At 42.1% G+C, this 16,486-nt stretch overlaps 1 protein-coding gene across 1 annotated transcript; it reads right to left on the bottom strand.

Moving 5' to 3' along the window:
• Positions 1-829: 829 nt before the first annotated feature.
• On the bottom strand, positions 830-14,934 carry LOC116319900 (RAB11 family interacting protein 3 (class II)). The gene is made up of 11 exons (XM_031739367.2): positions 14,773-14,934; positions 13,874-14,046; positions 10,306-10,506; positions 7,320-7,355; positions 7,087-7,180; positions 6,674-6,918; positions 6,200-6,281; positions 5,320-5,457; positions 4,958-5,113; positions 4,698-4,838; positions 830-4,614 (listed from the first exon to the last, which is right to left on the bottom strand). Exons 1-11 carry the CDS (start codon positions 14,833-14,835, stop codon positions 4,501-4,503), a joined length of 1,443 nt encoding a protein of 480 aa, XP_031595227.1. The 5' UTR covers positions 14,836-14,934; the 3' UTR covers positions 830-4,500.
• Between the last annotated feature and the right edge of the window lie 1,552 nt (positions 14,935-16,486).

Genomic DNA, 16,486 nt, shown 5'->3' on the forward strand with positions numbered 1-16,486 from the left:
CTTTCAGCTGATCCTTACAGTTCATCAAAGCGACTGCTTAAAGCAACGACAAATTAAGTTAAGAGAGGTCAGGCTGTGCTGAAGAGTAAAGGTGGTCATATCAAATACAGACTTTCATTAGAACTGGACCATTTTATGTTTGTAAAGGTTTCTTTGTTAGTGTCTTGGTCAAAACTTGGGGGAACCAGGAGACGACCGCTCCAGTTTTGGTGTTTTCTGGCAAATGCCGACAGAACTGGTGTTGGGATGTCAGCACAGGACATTGGCACCTCATACCACCTATCCATCCATCCATCCATTTTCTTCCGCTTATCTGGGGCCGGGTCGCGGGGGCAGCAGCCCAAGCAGAGAAGCCCAGACCTCCCTCTCCCCAGCTGAGAGAGAATCTCTCCAGCGTGTCCTGGGCCTCCTCCTGGTGGGACATGCCCGGAAAACCTCACCCAGGAGGCGCCCAGGGGACATCCTTGTCAGATGCCCGAACCACCTCAACTGGCTCCTTTCGATGTGGAGGAGCAGCGGCTCTACTCTGAGCCCCTCCCGAATGGCCACCTATATGGAGTTTAACTGATTTATGCTATACTGTGGTGATCAAGTACTCCTCTAATATTTCTGAGCAGTGTACAATACAATAAACAGACACACTGAGTTTGGGCAGTTTGTAAACACTGAGCATGAGAGATGTTGTTTTGAGCATAACCAGCAGATGGTGCTGAAAGGTCAGGAGCCCGACTCCAGCAGCTGGGGGTGAATGGCCGGTTGGAGGCGTCTGTGGTGTGTTGATCAGACATAGCATCGAGTCTGCGAACAAAATGAGCCAATACCACACAGATCATTTTATTCCTTTATTTTCTAATCTTACTTTCACCTTTACCTTTAAATTTTCTCTGTTTACAATGACTGAATTATAGCTCCCCAAGAACAATTAGGATTAGATCATTTTGGGGATCTCAGAAAAAAAAAAAAAAAAAAATAAAAATAAAAATAATATACAGCTGTAACCAATACTGTTATAATTTATACATTTATCTTCGAAAATAGTTTTACAGTTTATTTTTTTCTCTACAATATTCTCTTTTAATCTTCCCATGTCACATAATGGTAAGCCATGCACTACTCCAGTAGTGACGTTTGTGCCTTGAGCAAACTTTCTTTGGACACTGGAAGTGAGCGTGAGATGAAAGAAACAAAAACAAAAGAAATCCACAAAAAAAAGGAGAAAAAAAAAAAGACAATTCATATTTACAGTTTAGATTTCATCATTATAATTTAACAAACTGACAGTCACGTGGTCAGTGCTTTCCCCAGGGCTCATGATCAGGTTAGTTTAGAGGCAAAGTTTGAGACAGAGGCACAGTGTTTAGACTAGCAGGCCAATTTCTTCTTCTTTCCTTTCAGAGTAAGCCGAGAGTTTGATTTTATCATATACTAGAACAGGAGAAGTGTTAATAAAAGTGAATCCTGATGGATAACTTGATCCGTCTATGTTTAAATAGGTCTTTGGTCATTTTTAAAAAGCAGGAGTAAAATGAAGAGAGAGATCTGGTTAAAGTGCAATCACCTTCAGCTCTGCTGAAAGAAAAGATTTTGTCAGCTCTGTGGCTTCACCGACTAATCAAACTGTCGCCAGTCATCAAACCGTCTGTCAGAAAGACAAAACACCAATCGAGTGTTGTGTATCCCGCTGTGCGCAGGTGTTGTCCTGTTTCTACATTATAGCATAATAATGGTTCAGTATTATAAAGAATCTGTCGGGGGGGAAAAAAAACAAAAAACAAAAAAAAAAAAACAACAAAACAAAAACAAACTCCCATCACCACAAAAAAAGAAAGAAAGAAAAAAGGCAGAAAGCTGAACAGAGAGCCTGGATACGAGGTTTTGTGAGTCACGTCGAGGTCTCAACCTACAGCTCTGCCGAGCGATGTTTCAGCGTACGATTCTTCAGTGAGAACACAAGTCAAACAAGTGAAATATACATTAAGAAATCTGTGTTTCCATGCAGTACCTGACTCCATCTGGGAAGACGACAGTAGAAAACTGCAGACTCAGCCGTATCTAAATCACAACCCCAAAGAGGTCAGAGCAGCATCAGCACAATGGAAGAGAGCCCAGACCTCAACAGATCACCGCACTGAGCAGGTCACATTCAAGCTTTGTTTTGTGTGTTTGCTGACTGCCCCAAACGTCATAGAACTTTGCTTTAATCTCTCTGAATTCAGTAAATTCTCCCACAGATTTATTCACTGTGAATTAATCACCTCCCCTCATGAATTCAAAAATGTACAAATATATTTTCAGCAGAACAGATCACAGATCAGAGTGTAAGTCCAATAAATATCTGCATGTGATTTAAAATGAGAGAAAAGAGAAACCCAAACGATACTGTACACGCTACATGCTAGAGAAGAGTACAGGCAGCTGTCTCTCAGCATAAGACAAGAAAAAGAAACGCTCTTATTTTTTTCTCCTGACTATAAAAATACCTAGAATCTAGAATGAGTGTAGAAAAAACTTTACATGTACAAGTCATTTACATCCAAGGCCATTTTTCATGGAGTGGCAGGTGATGAAGAGGAGCGGTGAGATAGACTTCAGAGGTGAACGTGTGAAAAACAGGAATGCGTTTTAGCATGTGTGTGTGCAGAACGCCATGCTGTTTGGACAAAAATAACCCCCTCCCCCCAGTCTTCATGATACGAGTCCAACAAGATGCCTGGCATGTAAATCCAACATAAACATCCACTTTCCAGGTCAGAGGTACAAAAAAAAAAAATAATGTCCACGTGTTTGAAGATGGCTGCAGAGTACCGATGAGCACAGAATCAGTCCTTGTTCCTTCTTGCCGTCCTTCTCATTTACAGCAATAAGGAGAAACATTTTAAGCAGAGGAAATGGAGAGCAGCTTTTCTTTATCCTGTCCATTCAACCCACCCATCAATGTCCACTTCATGGGCCAGCATTATTGCTACCAAGGTCTGCCACTTCTCCTCAATGTTATATGCAGATTAGGTCTGGCTGACAGTCAGCAGAAAGCTCATCTGAGCTCTCAATGACAAACTAATCTGAAGTCATGGCTGCAGGATTTTTTTCCTAAATAAACTCAATTTAATGTAATTATATTAGAGCAATGTAACACCCTCCCCCAATACAGCATGAGTGGGATTCCTTCAGGAACAAATCCCACACTTGACAATCTTCATTTATGATTTCATCCCTTTACAATAAACATTTTTTTCTATTCCATCAACAAAAACAATATTTAAATCAAAATGTAGTGCAAAAGTCTGGATTCTTCTCAGTTGTCATTTGTCAGCGTTTCAGTCACAACGACATTTCCACTGACAACAGATCGCTCGTGAAGGAAAAACAAAAACTGATAAGCTTCCCTGTCACTTTCACTCAGCAAGAGAACGCAGAGATCAGGTGGGCTGGACTTCACCGAAGCCAAACTACAGTTTCCACCATCACTCGCCAGCTTCCCTTCAAGTTCAGTTCAAGTGTCTGGAGAGTTAAAGTCAGTATACCCAGCCTATACTTTGTGCAATAAATGGGAGATATCTAAATGTTTGTGCCAGGGAGTGATGGGAAACGTAGTCTTTCCAGCCCACCTGAAGACCTGCAGGACCCTGTTTCATTGTAAAAATAAATGATTAAGCAACTTATAAAGCACACAGATCCTTCACTTAAAGGTTTCAAGAATGTTTTTCCACTCCTAGTGTTGCCAAGCTTCTTCCAAAACCAGAGCAAAAAAGGGGAATGTTGAACACATCAAACACACACACACACACACACACACACACACACACAACCCCCCTTGAGGCATTCCTTGTCTGCGACCCAGCAGAAGTTCCCTGGAAAAGACGGCTGAACTCTGTTAAAGGAGAGAAGCGCGCGGGGCTACGAAGCACTGCAAACTTTTAAAATGTTAAGGACAGATTCTACTCGGCTCCTGAGCGGCGCTTCATACGGCTTTTGTTTAAAAACACGATTCAGCGCGGCTCAGATGATCTGAGCCATCATACTGCCACCATCCCAGCAAGCCTTCGCCGACTGAACTGAGGCATGTGTGGCATAACTAATGAAGACTTTGATCACCTTTTATTTAAGGCCTTTAGGTATAACTGATCAGGTTTTAGCTCTAGCATCGTCTGGAAAAGGGGTTTCTACTTTGTAGGATATTTCCCTCTCACACACATTTAGGCTTTCATTCACTCAAACGGGGAATCTTGGGTCCCTCTAGCCACGAACATGGACGTCATCAGAACCCAAGTGTTGTCAGGAAGGCCGACACAGACGCTCACAAAAAGCACAGACTCGAGGGGTATTCAACCAAAAAAAAACTAGCTTATTTGTCAACGACAGCCATGAACTGTTTGTCAAATCTTCTCCGATTGGGGGAGTTGGGCGTTACTGTTTATTTTCTCCTTCCAGAATATTTTTATATCCTCTATTAGAAATATCTCCAATTTTCTTAATTGCAGTCCGTAGAGTCCCTCTGACTGTTTATTTGACCTCGAGGATGGAGGGGTTGGACTCCATGATGGCCACGATGATTTTGTCGATATAGTCCTGGAGCCTGTAGTTGATCTCCTCCTGCTTGTGAATGGCCTCCATCAGCTGGAAACAGAGAGAAGCAGAAGTGAGGAAAAAGCCGACAGCAAATGCGGTTCATGACTTCCTTCCCCATTTTCTCAACCTACCTCTGTGCGAGACACAGAGTTGATCTCTGCAGCCAGGGAGTCAGAGAAGGATGCAGACATCAAATTCTTTGCTCCTTGGATGCTCAGGTTGATAATCTGGCCGTTTAATTCGTCATTCTGCTCCTTAAGAGTACGGTTGTCCTGCAGAGATTAAGTCAGACGCATCACACTGTGAATCCATGCAGCTGCTAAATTATTCCCCTCTCCATCTCAAAACCGCAAAGACAACAAAAACAGCAGAATGAGGATTCTTTTGCTACCTGTTTGAGTCGTTTTATCTCCTGCTCCAGCTCGGCTTCACGGGTGCGGGTCTGGTACTCCTGCAGCCCTGCTCCAGGTGAACGTCCTCTCTTTGCCTCAGCCTCCAATTTGTAAAGCTGTAGGTGCTCAAGCTGCTTTCGCAGATCTTCAATCAGCTGTGGGACAAACAGATCAAGGGATGTGAGGAAAAATGATGTTAATGACAAAAAACTAGATAATGTAAAATTTTAATATGGATGTGATCTAGCTGTATTCTGTTTTGTATCTTTTTGTGCTACTTGCTTCAAACAGAGAAAAGAAAAAACAAAACAAAAAAAACCCCAAAACAAAACAAAACAAAACAAAACAAAACATGTCTGACCTCCTGCGTGGACTCCTTCTCCTTCTGGTTCTGGTGGCGCTCATGGCTCAGCTTGTCGGCCATCTTCCTGCGAGACTCTGTCTCCTCTATCAGCCTGTCGGCCATGGCTTCAGCCTCATCTTGCAGCTTCCGCTTCTCCTGGAGAAGGAAAAAAATAAATAAATAAAGATGAGGGGAAGTGTTAGCAAGAAGTGAGAAAAACAATTCTAAATAAGTCCCTGTAAGTGTCACAGAAATGGCTTGTGTATAAAAGAGGTTAATAGTTGGTTCCAGCAGTTAAAATGTTTTTGCTTCTAAATTTCTGTGGAACATATTGTGAAGGTGTGTTTTATCTGGTGTATGAGATGCGTTTATCTTGGCACAAAGAACCATTTTTTGTTGCACCGCTATTATCACAAGGTTTGGGTGTGATCATATAGGCTGTGAGGCCTGCGTTTGATAATCACACAAAGGATTTCAGTGAGTCATCTGCAGAAGTCTGGTTTGTCTACTAGCTGTACAAGGTATTTATTATAATTGTATTGTAATATTGTGCAAATTTGTAATGTATGGTGTCCTAATTACTTATTTATTTAATTTAGAATGCACAAGACTATAAGGTTATTCGTCTAGGGCCTCCGAAGTGGCAGGCGGCCACAAGGTAATTTTTGTTAAAGCACATGTGTTACTTTTAAGTGACTGAAATGCCTACAGCCTTTGTGTTTTATGTTTATAGTTTTCACGGTGTTCAATAAATACAAGCAAAGCGCCCATCTTGAAGAAGCCGTGCCTGTGTTGTCATTTCGGAGCTACAGTCCCTGCGGGTGAATGCATGGGAGATAAGATTATGATAGGAGCACAAAAGAGAAAAGACAAAGCAACGTGACAATGATGTCATCACCTCCTCTAGTCTCTCGATGTTTGCTCGAAGACAAGGAACGCAGGACCTCAGCTCACTGTTCTCCTCGTCCAGCTGCTGCAGCCTGAGGAACAAGCACAGATCTGTCAAAAGTACACACCAAAACCAAAAACTCCACAACAGCTCTGTTTATTAATATTTAACAATCTGATTGCACAAGGGGGAAAAAAAAGCAGCGTCTGTGGAAGATTATTGCCATCTGGTGGCAGTGCAGAGCCATGAGTCCTCCAATGAAAAAGCCCACAACCTCTTCTCACAATGAGCAAGGCTGTTATAAAACACCATTAAATATAAACGACGCAAAAACCCATCTGTTGCAGGCACAAGGGATCAAAGTGCATTTATAATTAGAATTACAAGCAGTACATTAAATACAGTAAAAATCTATATTTTGATATTTCGTGGAGCCACAAAGGTGTAAAAACACCCATTTTTCCCCATTTGCAGTCTCCTCACCTCGCCTGCATGTTTTCGATCTCCAACCCTCTCTCTCTCTCCAGCTTGCCGAGGGCCTCCTTGTGACGCCGGGTTTCCTGCTGCAGTTCCTCGTCAGCTTGGAGCTCCTGCTCCTTCAGCTGCTCCTCAAAGGCATTGGCCCGGTGCACCAGCTGAAGGTTCTCCTGGCGCAAGCGTGTGTGCTGCTCCCCTGAAGCCTCGGACTCCTTCTCCAGCTCTGCCACTCGGCGCTCAAGGAGGAGCACCTGGACAGTATACACATTTCACGGTTATTAAAAATTAAAAACTCTTGTTTTGACTTTTAGCAATTATACCTATCGATCTGGCTGCCAATATAAAATGTTCCTCTCTTTCACAACAACTGTAACAGGTGAAAACCATAGCAGCTCATTCGGCGTAACCACAACCGTCACCTTGTCTGTGATGTCGTTGTCAGCCAGCTCCAGGATGTCCCGCGTCAAGTCGCTCATGGTGTCCAGAGTCATCGAGCTGTTCTGCAGGAGGTGTCTGCATGTAAAGAGCAAAAACGTCACTCCATCTTATCCACTCATATTTGATAAACAACTGCTTCCAAAAACAATCAATTACAATAATACTAGAAAAATGAGCTGATATCTACAGAATACCGAGATAAAGTTTGGCTTACCTCGCCACTTTCTTGCTGGATAGCCGCTTGCCAGCACTGGATGGGGAGACAGAACAACAGGAAAAATGGTCAGGAAGAGAAAACGATGAAAAGGAAAGAGACACCGCAGCTTGGTATCCCTATCCAACCCCTCATCCCTCTGTCTACTAGCAGATCTACTAGCAAAAAAACCAAAACAAAAGATGTTGATGAATAATTACTAAAGCTACAAGGCATTCACACACCACAGCACTCTGAACACCAACACACCAGCATGTATCAATAGTATCCAACAGGTGCTGATGTAGGATCAAACAGATTAACACACACCCATGTGAGTATTACAGAAACCTTTAAAATAAAATATCCATTTCAGCACTTGGCAAAAATGAATTACATGAATTTACAGTTTGTAAATAAACCAAGTTTGGGAATTACTGTGTTTCTGTAATATGGGTACGAGTAAGTCGCAATAAAAGCAGGATTTTTCACTACCAGAAGGGATTCAGTACAAAGTCAAATGAAGCATGAAGTCAATGATGTGAGGAACGAAAAGAAACTCTGAAACAGACACCACTCACCTGTGATACTCAGTGATTATTTCTTACTGCTAATGTCTCAATCAAATGAATGAAACGTGAAAATCAAACTATGATGCTTATTTTCAAATGAGCATTCTTTAAGAGTCACAAATCATTTGTCAAGATGGCAACGATGGAAAAAAAGAAAAAGAAAGCAGCAATGTTATTCCATCAATATATACTACATGCTAACGCTGCTATCTATCATGACAATGTCATGCAATCATCATGACAACATGCGTGACACTGCATCTAATCGGCACTGCACACACAGTCACACAGCTTATAGCCAGAGGAGGTTGTGAATGACGTGTTACCTAGTCATCTCTAGGAAACTGAGGCGAGTGGAGAGGTCCTCGAGACGACTTATTTGTTTGTGACACTGGCTACAGAAAAAGTCCAGCGCCTCCTCCCTGAGGAAGCTCTGAAAGCAGCCAGGGGGAGAAGTGGGTGCACTGGAAAGAGGAAACAAGGAGGAAGAAAAGGAAGGGGAGGAAGTGGTGAGTGCTGGACAAGTAAGGGGGTGAACACAGGTGGGAAGGGACACCACTGGGGTATAGGAGAAATCCACAGAAGAGTTTGAAAAGAGTGACGAGTGAAGGCTGCAGTGCTGAGAGGAGACGTGAGACAGACTGCAGTGTGGCTGTGACTCGTGCTCTGGATAGTGTAAGGAAACAAAACATCTCTTAGATAAAGACTGTGCTCATCTTTCTTGAGTGATTAGATCCCCCCCCTTTTTTCCCCCCCTATTGAAGCTCAGCAACTTTGCAGTAAGCTCAGAAAACCAACATGTGGTTATCAAGCAAAACACATCAAATCAGAAGGCAGCGTTCAATCCCTCCAGCAGAGATTCACAGATCTGATCCAACACCCTAATAATACACAGTTTTTCCATTAATTTGTTGCCTGCCTGAATTTTATCTCCTTGCTGGTCTCTGCTGCTCTCTTCACATCACGTCTACCAGCTGACTGTTTATTCAGGGAGAGTCAGACCTGAATTACCTAATAAACTGGCACCTGTTTCAGTTCCTGTAGGCAGAGAGGCTGCGTTACACGACAGACTGAGAGTCACTCGATGGCCATATGCAGCATCATACTGAGCAATTTTCTCCTGACAGCGTGTTAAACGATGCCCACAGCGATGTGTGTTTGTGCAGAACAGGACTAACCCGACAGAGTGTGCACATGCACTCAGTACGGTATTATGTAGATAAATGAGGGGGCGTGTGTGTGTGTAGGCAGCAGTGATACATGCGCCAACAATGAGCATGATTTGCTCAAAACACGGTGACGCATTCACACCGAGTGGGTGAAGCTTGTGGGATGCGGTTATTTTCTCTGTGTGTGAGTCTATCCACTAAACAGATTTTTGCTCAACTTGTAAGGGAAAAGATGCACTTTCTGTTTAAAAAATATTATATAATATTTCTTTAGATATTATATACTTAACAAAAATCTAAGAATTATAATACATCTATAGTGACGTAGCCTTCCTCTAATGTTAACAAAGGCTTTACTAAAACAGCAGGAACCGAGTGAGGCTGTACTTGAAGTCTTTAATAGTGATAACTGAAAAGGTATTATTAGTGCCAATCCAGTTACCCCAGCTTATTTCTGCATTGTCAGTAGGCTACAACAACTAGGCAGTTAGCTGTTAAGAGCTTCCTGGCAAGTCAAGTCACTGAAATATCACCCAAGCGGGAATTACGCATTATCCGGCTTAGAGTCTCTGATGAGAAAAAGAGGGGGGGAAGGGAACAAATGAGCGGGAAAAGGCCAAAACAGGAGCCGAATATTCAACATAAAGGTGCAGAGCGTGAATCAGTTTGTGTCTGGTGCCATTTCTGTTTTTAAATGGGCACTTTACACAGCTGGAGCCTCTTAAAGAAGTCTAAACTCAGTGCAACAAAAACATCCATCTTTGTCTGACCTGCACCAACAGATGCCACCTTTAAGACACACTGACTGAAAACACATTTAGTCCAAGGATACCAAGAAGCATCCAAAAGAGAAATACATCCACATTTTCAGTTTCATTGCAACAATCAGAGTTAAACCAGATGGAATGAACTTGGTGTTCAGGCCATCTTATCTTTCCCTTGGCAAGAAAGGAAGGCAGACAGTGGTGGCAAGGATGTCTCCAGATATGTCTTATCAATGCTTGACCTCAGTGTCTTTGTTAAAAGAGAAACATTTTCTCTGAAGAATGTAAAGATACGTATCAGGGCCTGGACAGCACATCTGAGAATGTGATAGTCTCACACCTCTTATCAGGAAGGGCTGATAAAAATAAAGCCATGATTTCACAGCCTAAATTCTCATAGATTCATGTCATTTAGAAATAACCTTTGTGCAGGTTACACTTATTAATGGCTTCTCAGTTCTACAGACCTGAGAGGCGCTGTGTAGGGAAGACAAGCTCATACCTGGGGGAGCGCAATGCTGAGCCATTGACTTGCTCAGGGGTCTGTGTGATATGGGAGTCACCCTCTCCCTCGGGCCCTTCTGTGGTGCTCTCCAGCAGCAACTCTGAAGTGTTACTTTCCCCAAAGTCCTCAAAGTGCTCCTCCTCTCCACCGATGACCGTCACCAGGGAGTGGTTATGGAGCTCTGAGTTCAGGGAAAACCTGAAACACACAGTAGAAGAGTTACTGAGTGTGCCCACAGGCGTAAACAACAATACTGTGAATGTCAAGTCCAAGTGAAGAAGAAGAAGAAGAAAAAAAGTGCCAGGTTAAGACAGATTAAATAAGTAACATCTGTCCGGGCATAAATAGCCACACTTCCATAAACTTAACAAACCTTAATCTCTAAAGCTCAGAATCTTGGATCTAACCAGATCAAAACAAGCACAATTAATCTTTCCCCGAGAAGAGCAACAGTCTGGACAAGTTCGATCGCTCGTCTTCAAAGTTAATCTGTTAATTCACATTAATCCCGAGGCCTGCTTTTGGCTGAAACAACATGTCTTGTACTCTGTTAATGCAAAACCTCAAGGGCAACACCTGAGACATGTGACTGGAGTCTTTGTGGCGTTTAATGTGGGTCAAGCTTACTGAAAAACCTGAGACTTTCACCCACATGACTGCTCTGGCTGTTGTGTGCAGCAAAACATAATTCAGGTGGAGGGGCTGGTCTTGAGGCCTTTATAGTAAATTTGAGTTACAAAACAAGATTTACTTTCATGTACCAGGAAAGGTTCAGAGAAGGGTTTTCCTGTAGTCCAGCAGGATGTTGGATGTCTTAAACGTGCACAAACACACACTCTTACAGGAAGAGGATGCCTAAATCAGCAGAAATCTCTGCTTTTTCAGCACATCGTGACATGATTTGTTTTGCTTATTGTCTAATTCAAAGCCAACACTTCTAAGCACGCTTAAGTAATAATAATTCAGTTTTAGCGGAAAAAAAACAAAAACAACCCAAAAACAAAAATACATCAGGCTGAACTGATTAAATATTAACAAAACCAATGTTATTGTTACTCACCCTTTATTCAGGCTCTTGCTACTTGGCCCCATATTGAGGCCCCTCGCACAGAGAGACGGTGACGAGAGAGAACGCATTTTTAAACGCCCTCCGCTGCCCTGGCGTGAAAGCCTCGGAGCAACTGGAGTTAAAACCCCCGACAACCAGAGTGGAATCCTGAATTTTCACAGTTTACCTCAATCTATAAACAAAAACCACCACTCTCCAGTGTGGAGAAAACAAATCCTGCGGAGCTGCAAGTTGCCAGCGCTACATGACGGATGCTGCTGCCGCAAAGACTTAAGGCCGTGTACTGGTAAGGGCTGACTGTGAGTGGCTTAATCAGATTTGAAGCTAAGCAATGACCAACAGACAGCCCTGCTGACTGTCCAAGGGCCAAATGTGTGTGGGGACACAGGGGTAGGACAGAGAAGGGAGGAGGTGGCTAATCCTGTTAGATTCTTAATCCCCACTTCAGTGCATATACTCCTATCCTAAAATCTCTTTTGAATGCAGACTCGAGCTAGGGTTAGCTCAGCTAACCATGCTACATGGGAAAACCTCAGCTGATGTAGCGTCCACTTAGTTTCATTTCATCAGTAGTGCTCACAGTTAGCCAAAGAATGTATTTGACAAGGAAGCTGTATTAAAAAGCTTATATAGACATCAGTGTTGGACAGTAATAACAATTTAAATAGGACCTAATCTCCTTTCATAGGATTGATGATATCACTGGTATTACAGAAGGGCCCTTTTTTCTGGCAATTAATGTGTTTACAGTTTTTAGTAAGCAGGTGAGAGAATATAAACACTTTAAAATGTAACTTTGAATCAGACTTCGAGGTATGGGTGATGATGAGTAAATGGAGAGGCAGAATCAGATTAGCCTTGCTAAAGAAAGAAAAAAAAAATGGGGGGGACAAAACAAAAGAGCTAACTCAACACTTCCTGGAATTCAAGGTTCACACATGGAATGGGAAGTCCAAACACATCCATGTGTCCGATCCGTCACCAAGCCGGACAGACAGGTCACACAGTCAGCAGATGAAGCCACATAGCTGTGCACTTCCTCTCTCGTGTTTACCCTAAAAACTGTATCAACAAGAACGCTTGCATGCCGACATAAATCTCATCTGCCACAGCCACTGGCACAAACCTGTTATTTATGTGGGCCGTCATTTGAAGTGTCCGACTGTTTGAGACATAAAAAAAAAACTGATCTTACAGTCTTTAATTCAATTAAACACTGACTACTGACGAAAATATTAATGTCTAGTCTGTAAGAGATCCGGAATGTGGTCTTTACTAATTTTGTCAACTGTGAGTGGGCTGCGCTAGTGCTGAGATAACTGAACGCTTTCCAGAGCACAACTTCAAATTTAACAGCAAAACCAATTAAAAGAAAGTCCAAAGAGCAAAACGATTAAACCCACATTTACCATGAATGGATTTAAAAAAAAAAAAAAAAAAAAAAAAAAAAAAAATGAAACAAAACTATTTTTGAAAACACACAATGACCAATTTTAGCAAAGAGATAACTTTTAAAACAACTCATCTGCTGTTATTATAAACAGCTTTACTAAATAACCAGGAGTAGATCTCAGCCTCTTTTCAGGTCAGTAAAAAGACTCCCTCACTCCGACCACGGTGGGTAAAGAATAGTAGAAGGGCTTTCTGTGTTCAAGGTTTCTTGTGCTTACACTGTGCTGATTCCAAGTTATCTCTGAATAAGCTTTCCGGTTCAGTTGTACTAAAAACACCAACAGTGAATGTCCTCACTGATTATGAAGTTTTGCCCCAAATACGCTATACCATATATGATTTCACTAGGAAAAAAAAAAGAAAGAAAGAAAAAAAAACCTAAAGAACATTATTGATGTGCTGCCGGTGAAGTTTTGAGGCAATACCAAAGTTTAGAACAACAATTTGGCCAAAACAACAATAGTCTTTATTACAGAGAGTTACAAACTAACCTTTTGTCTCCTGTATGGATGAAACCATTTTTGAAATTTACCAGCACATAATTTAAGTGATAGCAGGTAAATCAACCACTGACATCTATACTGATATTTCGCTGAAATACAGGTGTCTCCATTAAGGACAACAAACACAGTAACGCATGGATGACCTCAGGGGAACTGAAGGCATTAAGTTAGTGGTGGCAGTCTCTCTTTAATCTGCCTGTCTGCTGACCCACATAGAACCCAAGTGATCCAGTGTCACACACGAAAGACCCATAAACCCCATCATCTGTGTAAAAGGGCAGCGCAGGGCAGCTCCAGGGCCAACCCTCAGCTAGAGATTTAACACACATTTCTGGGGGAGACTTCTGTAGCCAGCAGGCATTACAAACATCATTTCTGCATCTCATGATAAGTAGAATAAAGGGAGGATGTATGACTCAAGACACTGAAGTTTACAATCCAATTTTCTCAGCCTTGAACAAACACACAAGTTATTTATTTATTTTTTTTCCAGGAAATAAAGGCATAGCAGTCAACACTGACATGAAATTTATATACCAACCTGTTGCTGCCATCTTCAGGGTCGTGTAGCGTGGCCTCGATGCCGCTGTCCGTCTCCACATCCTCGTGCATCTCAGGAGGTACGAGGGCCCCCGTGTCCTCATCAGTGAAGGTCTCACACTCACTGTAAGTGCTCTCGGAGCCCAGGTATGCACTGTCTGTCACCTCATTTTGCTGCAGTCACAAAAACAGAATAAGGTTCCATTACAGGAAAGCACTCAGGCGGTAAACTTCCACATCCATCACAATTTTAATAATTTACTGAAGTACTAGCTAGGCATATTTATGGGTGGAATTTAATATGCGCAAATATTATTTTAGTTGGCGAATGAAAGTATTAACATGGAGCAAACACTGCCCCACTGCACCAATACAAAGTACTCACAGTGCCCTACACATTTTTTTATGATTATGAATTTAAATAAGACTAACCACCATGGTGGTTTCCATTTTCAGGATCTTCAGAATATTCATAAATGCGTTTGGTTGTTTTGGGGAAGATAAATAAGATTGTCAAATAAACAACAACTGACACACACAAACTACAGCTGTCAACAAGGCAGTCATTTCAAAGATGAGCTAATCTTGAACCTTCAGGTCTAGCCAGCAGATACCGATGCCAATTAAAGCAGCGAGCGAATACATCTCAGCGCATAAACAGACTTCAGAGACAGTTTTTTGTGCTTCTGATGGCAGTTCCAAGCAAAACCTGCTGCATCAACACCTCTAAGCAACAAGTTCAAACAAAATGCTTTGCAAACAACAAATACCAACTGCTTAAAACTGATACACGCCAGAAAATAAACATCTGAAGTCATCAGCAACCAGAGACTCATCAGGTATCAGAGCTGTGAAGCGATAATAAGGCAAAGGTGTGTCATGTTGGAAAATTTAACATACCAGTCTACATGGAGTGTCAGAAGATGAGGGACCCTGAGGGGTATCCACCATGCCAAAAACCATTTTTTCCTGCCCAGGCTCACTCACGGAAAAGCTGGCCTGCCATAAGAGCCCGCTAATAACTCCTACTATTCCTTCCTCACCTTCACTCTCAGAGAGAGTGAAGAGAGCGTTAGGGAAAGGAAAAAAAAAAATAATACTGTTGCAACTCGTTCAGCTTCACTGGGTGGTCAGAGGGGTGGAGACAGTGACAAAGTCCAAAGAGCAACAGAAGTCGGCTGTAATGCTCAATCAGCTGCTAACAGAGCTGATTGTGTGACATTTTCACTCAGAACAGTTAAGATAAATTTAATCTTTCCTGGCTCGCCCCTCAAAACTTCACTTATTACCACAGTGTTAAAGTTTAAATGATCACGCCACGTTGTGCATGTAAGACTGTACAGCGAATGAGGTCTCCAACCACCTACATTAAACAGTCTGTGTGCAAACACTGAGGGGGCAGTGTTTGCAGTGTTTAACAAAGTTTCAGCTCAACAACACCTGTCATTGTCACTGTGAAGCAATTAAAGCTGAGGTGGAAATGTGAACATCAGCAAGGGCAGAAATTATTCAATAAAGGAAAAATGTGGTGGACTGGGTGTTGCATTTCTCTCTCATGCCAGGCTCGAACTGAACAGCCTCACCTTGCCTGTTTTGAAAGCAAACAGGGACAGAACAGCACGGCCATTGACAGAGAGCGAGAGCAAGGGGAACTTTTTCCTGCCAGAAACTCGAGGAAAAAACAAGGCCATGGACACAGGTGTGGCGTCTCCTTCAAACATTCACAGAATAAACCCCGGGGCTCTGCTTATGGGTTCCAATAACTTGCAGCCAAAGCGGCTGGGATATTTTAAGTAGAAAAACATTATAGATAATTGCATCAAGGATTAAAACAAGGAACCAAAGTCTAAAGAGAATAAAACAAAACAGTTAACACTGCGTGGACTGCTACAGCCAGGGTATGTTCAACTCTGTGATGATTATTTACAGTTATTTTCAAATAGCTGCATCTGTTGGTAGTAATTAATTAGTAGTAAGTAATTAGGTAGTAAGTAATTCAAATGGCTATGTAGGAAAATAATAAAAATAAATCACCCATAAACATCCAAGGAATCAACAGATATGGAAGCTGAACGCATAAACAAGACAAAAACACTGAGAAATAATACAATTCATAACAGGCTTTGTGTCTGTTAAAAAAAGTACTTTGAAGCTTGATAAGACTTCTGTTGGAAATCTATGTCACAACTAATGTAGCAACCAGAAACTCCTCTTATCCTTACACTGCAACCTTTTACTCAAGTTGTTCTGGTATATGTCGACCCGTGTAGTTGCATTTCTCAGGATGTGCACATCAGGTTTAGAGAAGGTTGTGATGTGGGATTAAAATGTGGTTCTGGTTATGGCTTAAGTCACAATGTAGACCTGATGCAGAAGTATAATTCACATGCAAGTATGTCATCTACCCAGTTTTTGTGCACTCATTTCCTTAAAGAATATAACAAGTTGCTTTCTTAACTACAATAAAAGCTTTCCAACAAGTGTGAATCCATCTAGACTCACAGATGGCCAGACAATAAAACACTGCTCCCACCAGCAGTATCTCTTATCTTTTCCCCCCTCTCTCTGCAAACATGTAGAGCCCTCTCACTTCCTTCCCTTTGACTGGCTGGCA

Source organism: Oreochromis aureus, linkage group 8 (assembly GCF_013358895.1).
Source record: "Oreochromis aureus strain Israel breed Guangdong linkage group 8, ZZ_aureus, whole genome shotgun sequence".
In the NCBI taxonomy this organism is placed as follows: Eukaryota; Metazoa; Chordata; class Actinopteri; order Cichliformes; family Cichlidae; genus Oreochromis; species Oreochromis aureus.

What these genes read in the sequence shown, in the direction of transcription:
- LOC116319900 (XM_031739367.2), bottom strand. Translation starts at nt 14,835, where the DNA reads ATGGTTTTTGGCATGGTGGATACCCCTCAGGGTCCCTCATCTTCTGAC. An exon ending in CCTGAAGATGGCAGCAACAG is followed by an intron (nt 10,507 to 13,873) that starts GTTGGTATATAA and finishes TGTGTGTTTCAG; the next exon opens with GTTTTCCCTGAACTCAGAGC. An exon ending in ACTCTGTGTCTCGCACAGAG is followed by an intron (nt 4,615 to 4,697) that starts GTAGGTTGAGAA and finishes CTCTGTTTCCAG; the next exon opens with CTGATGGAGGCCATTCACAA.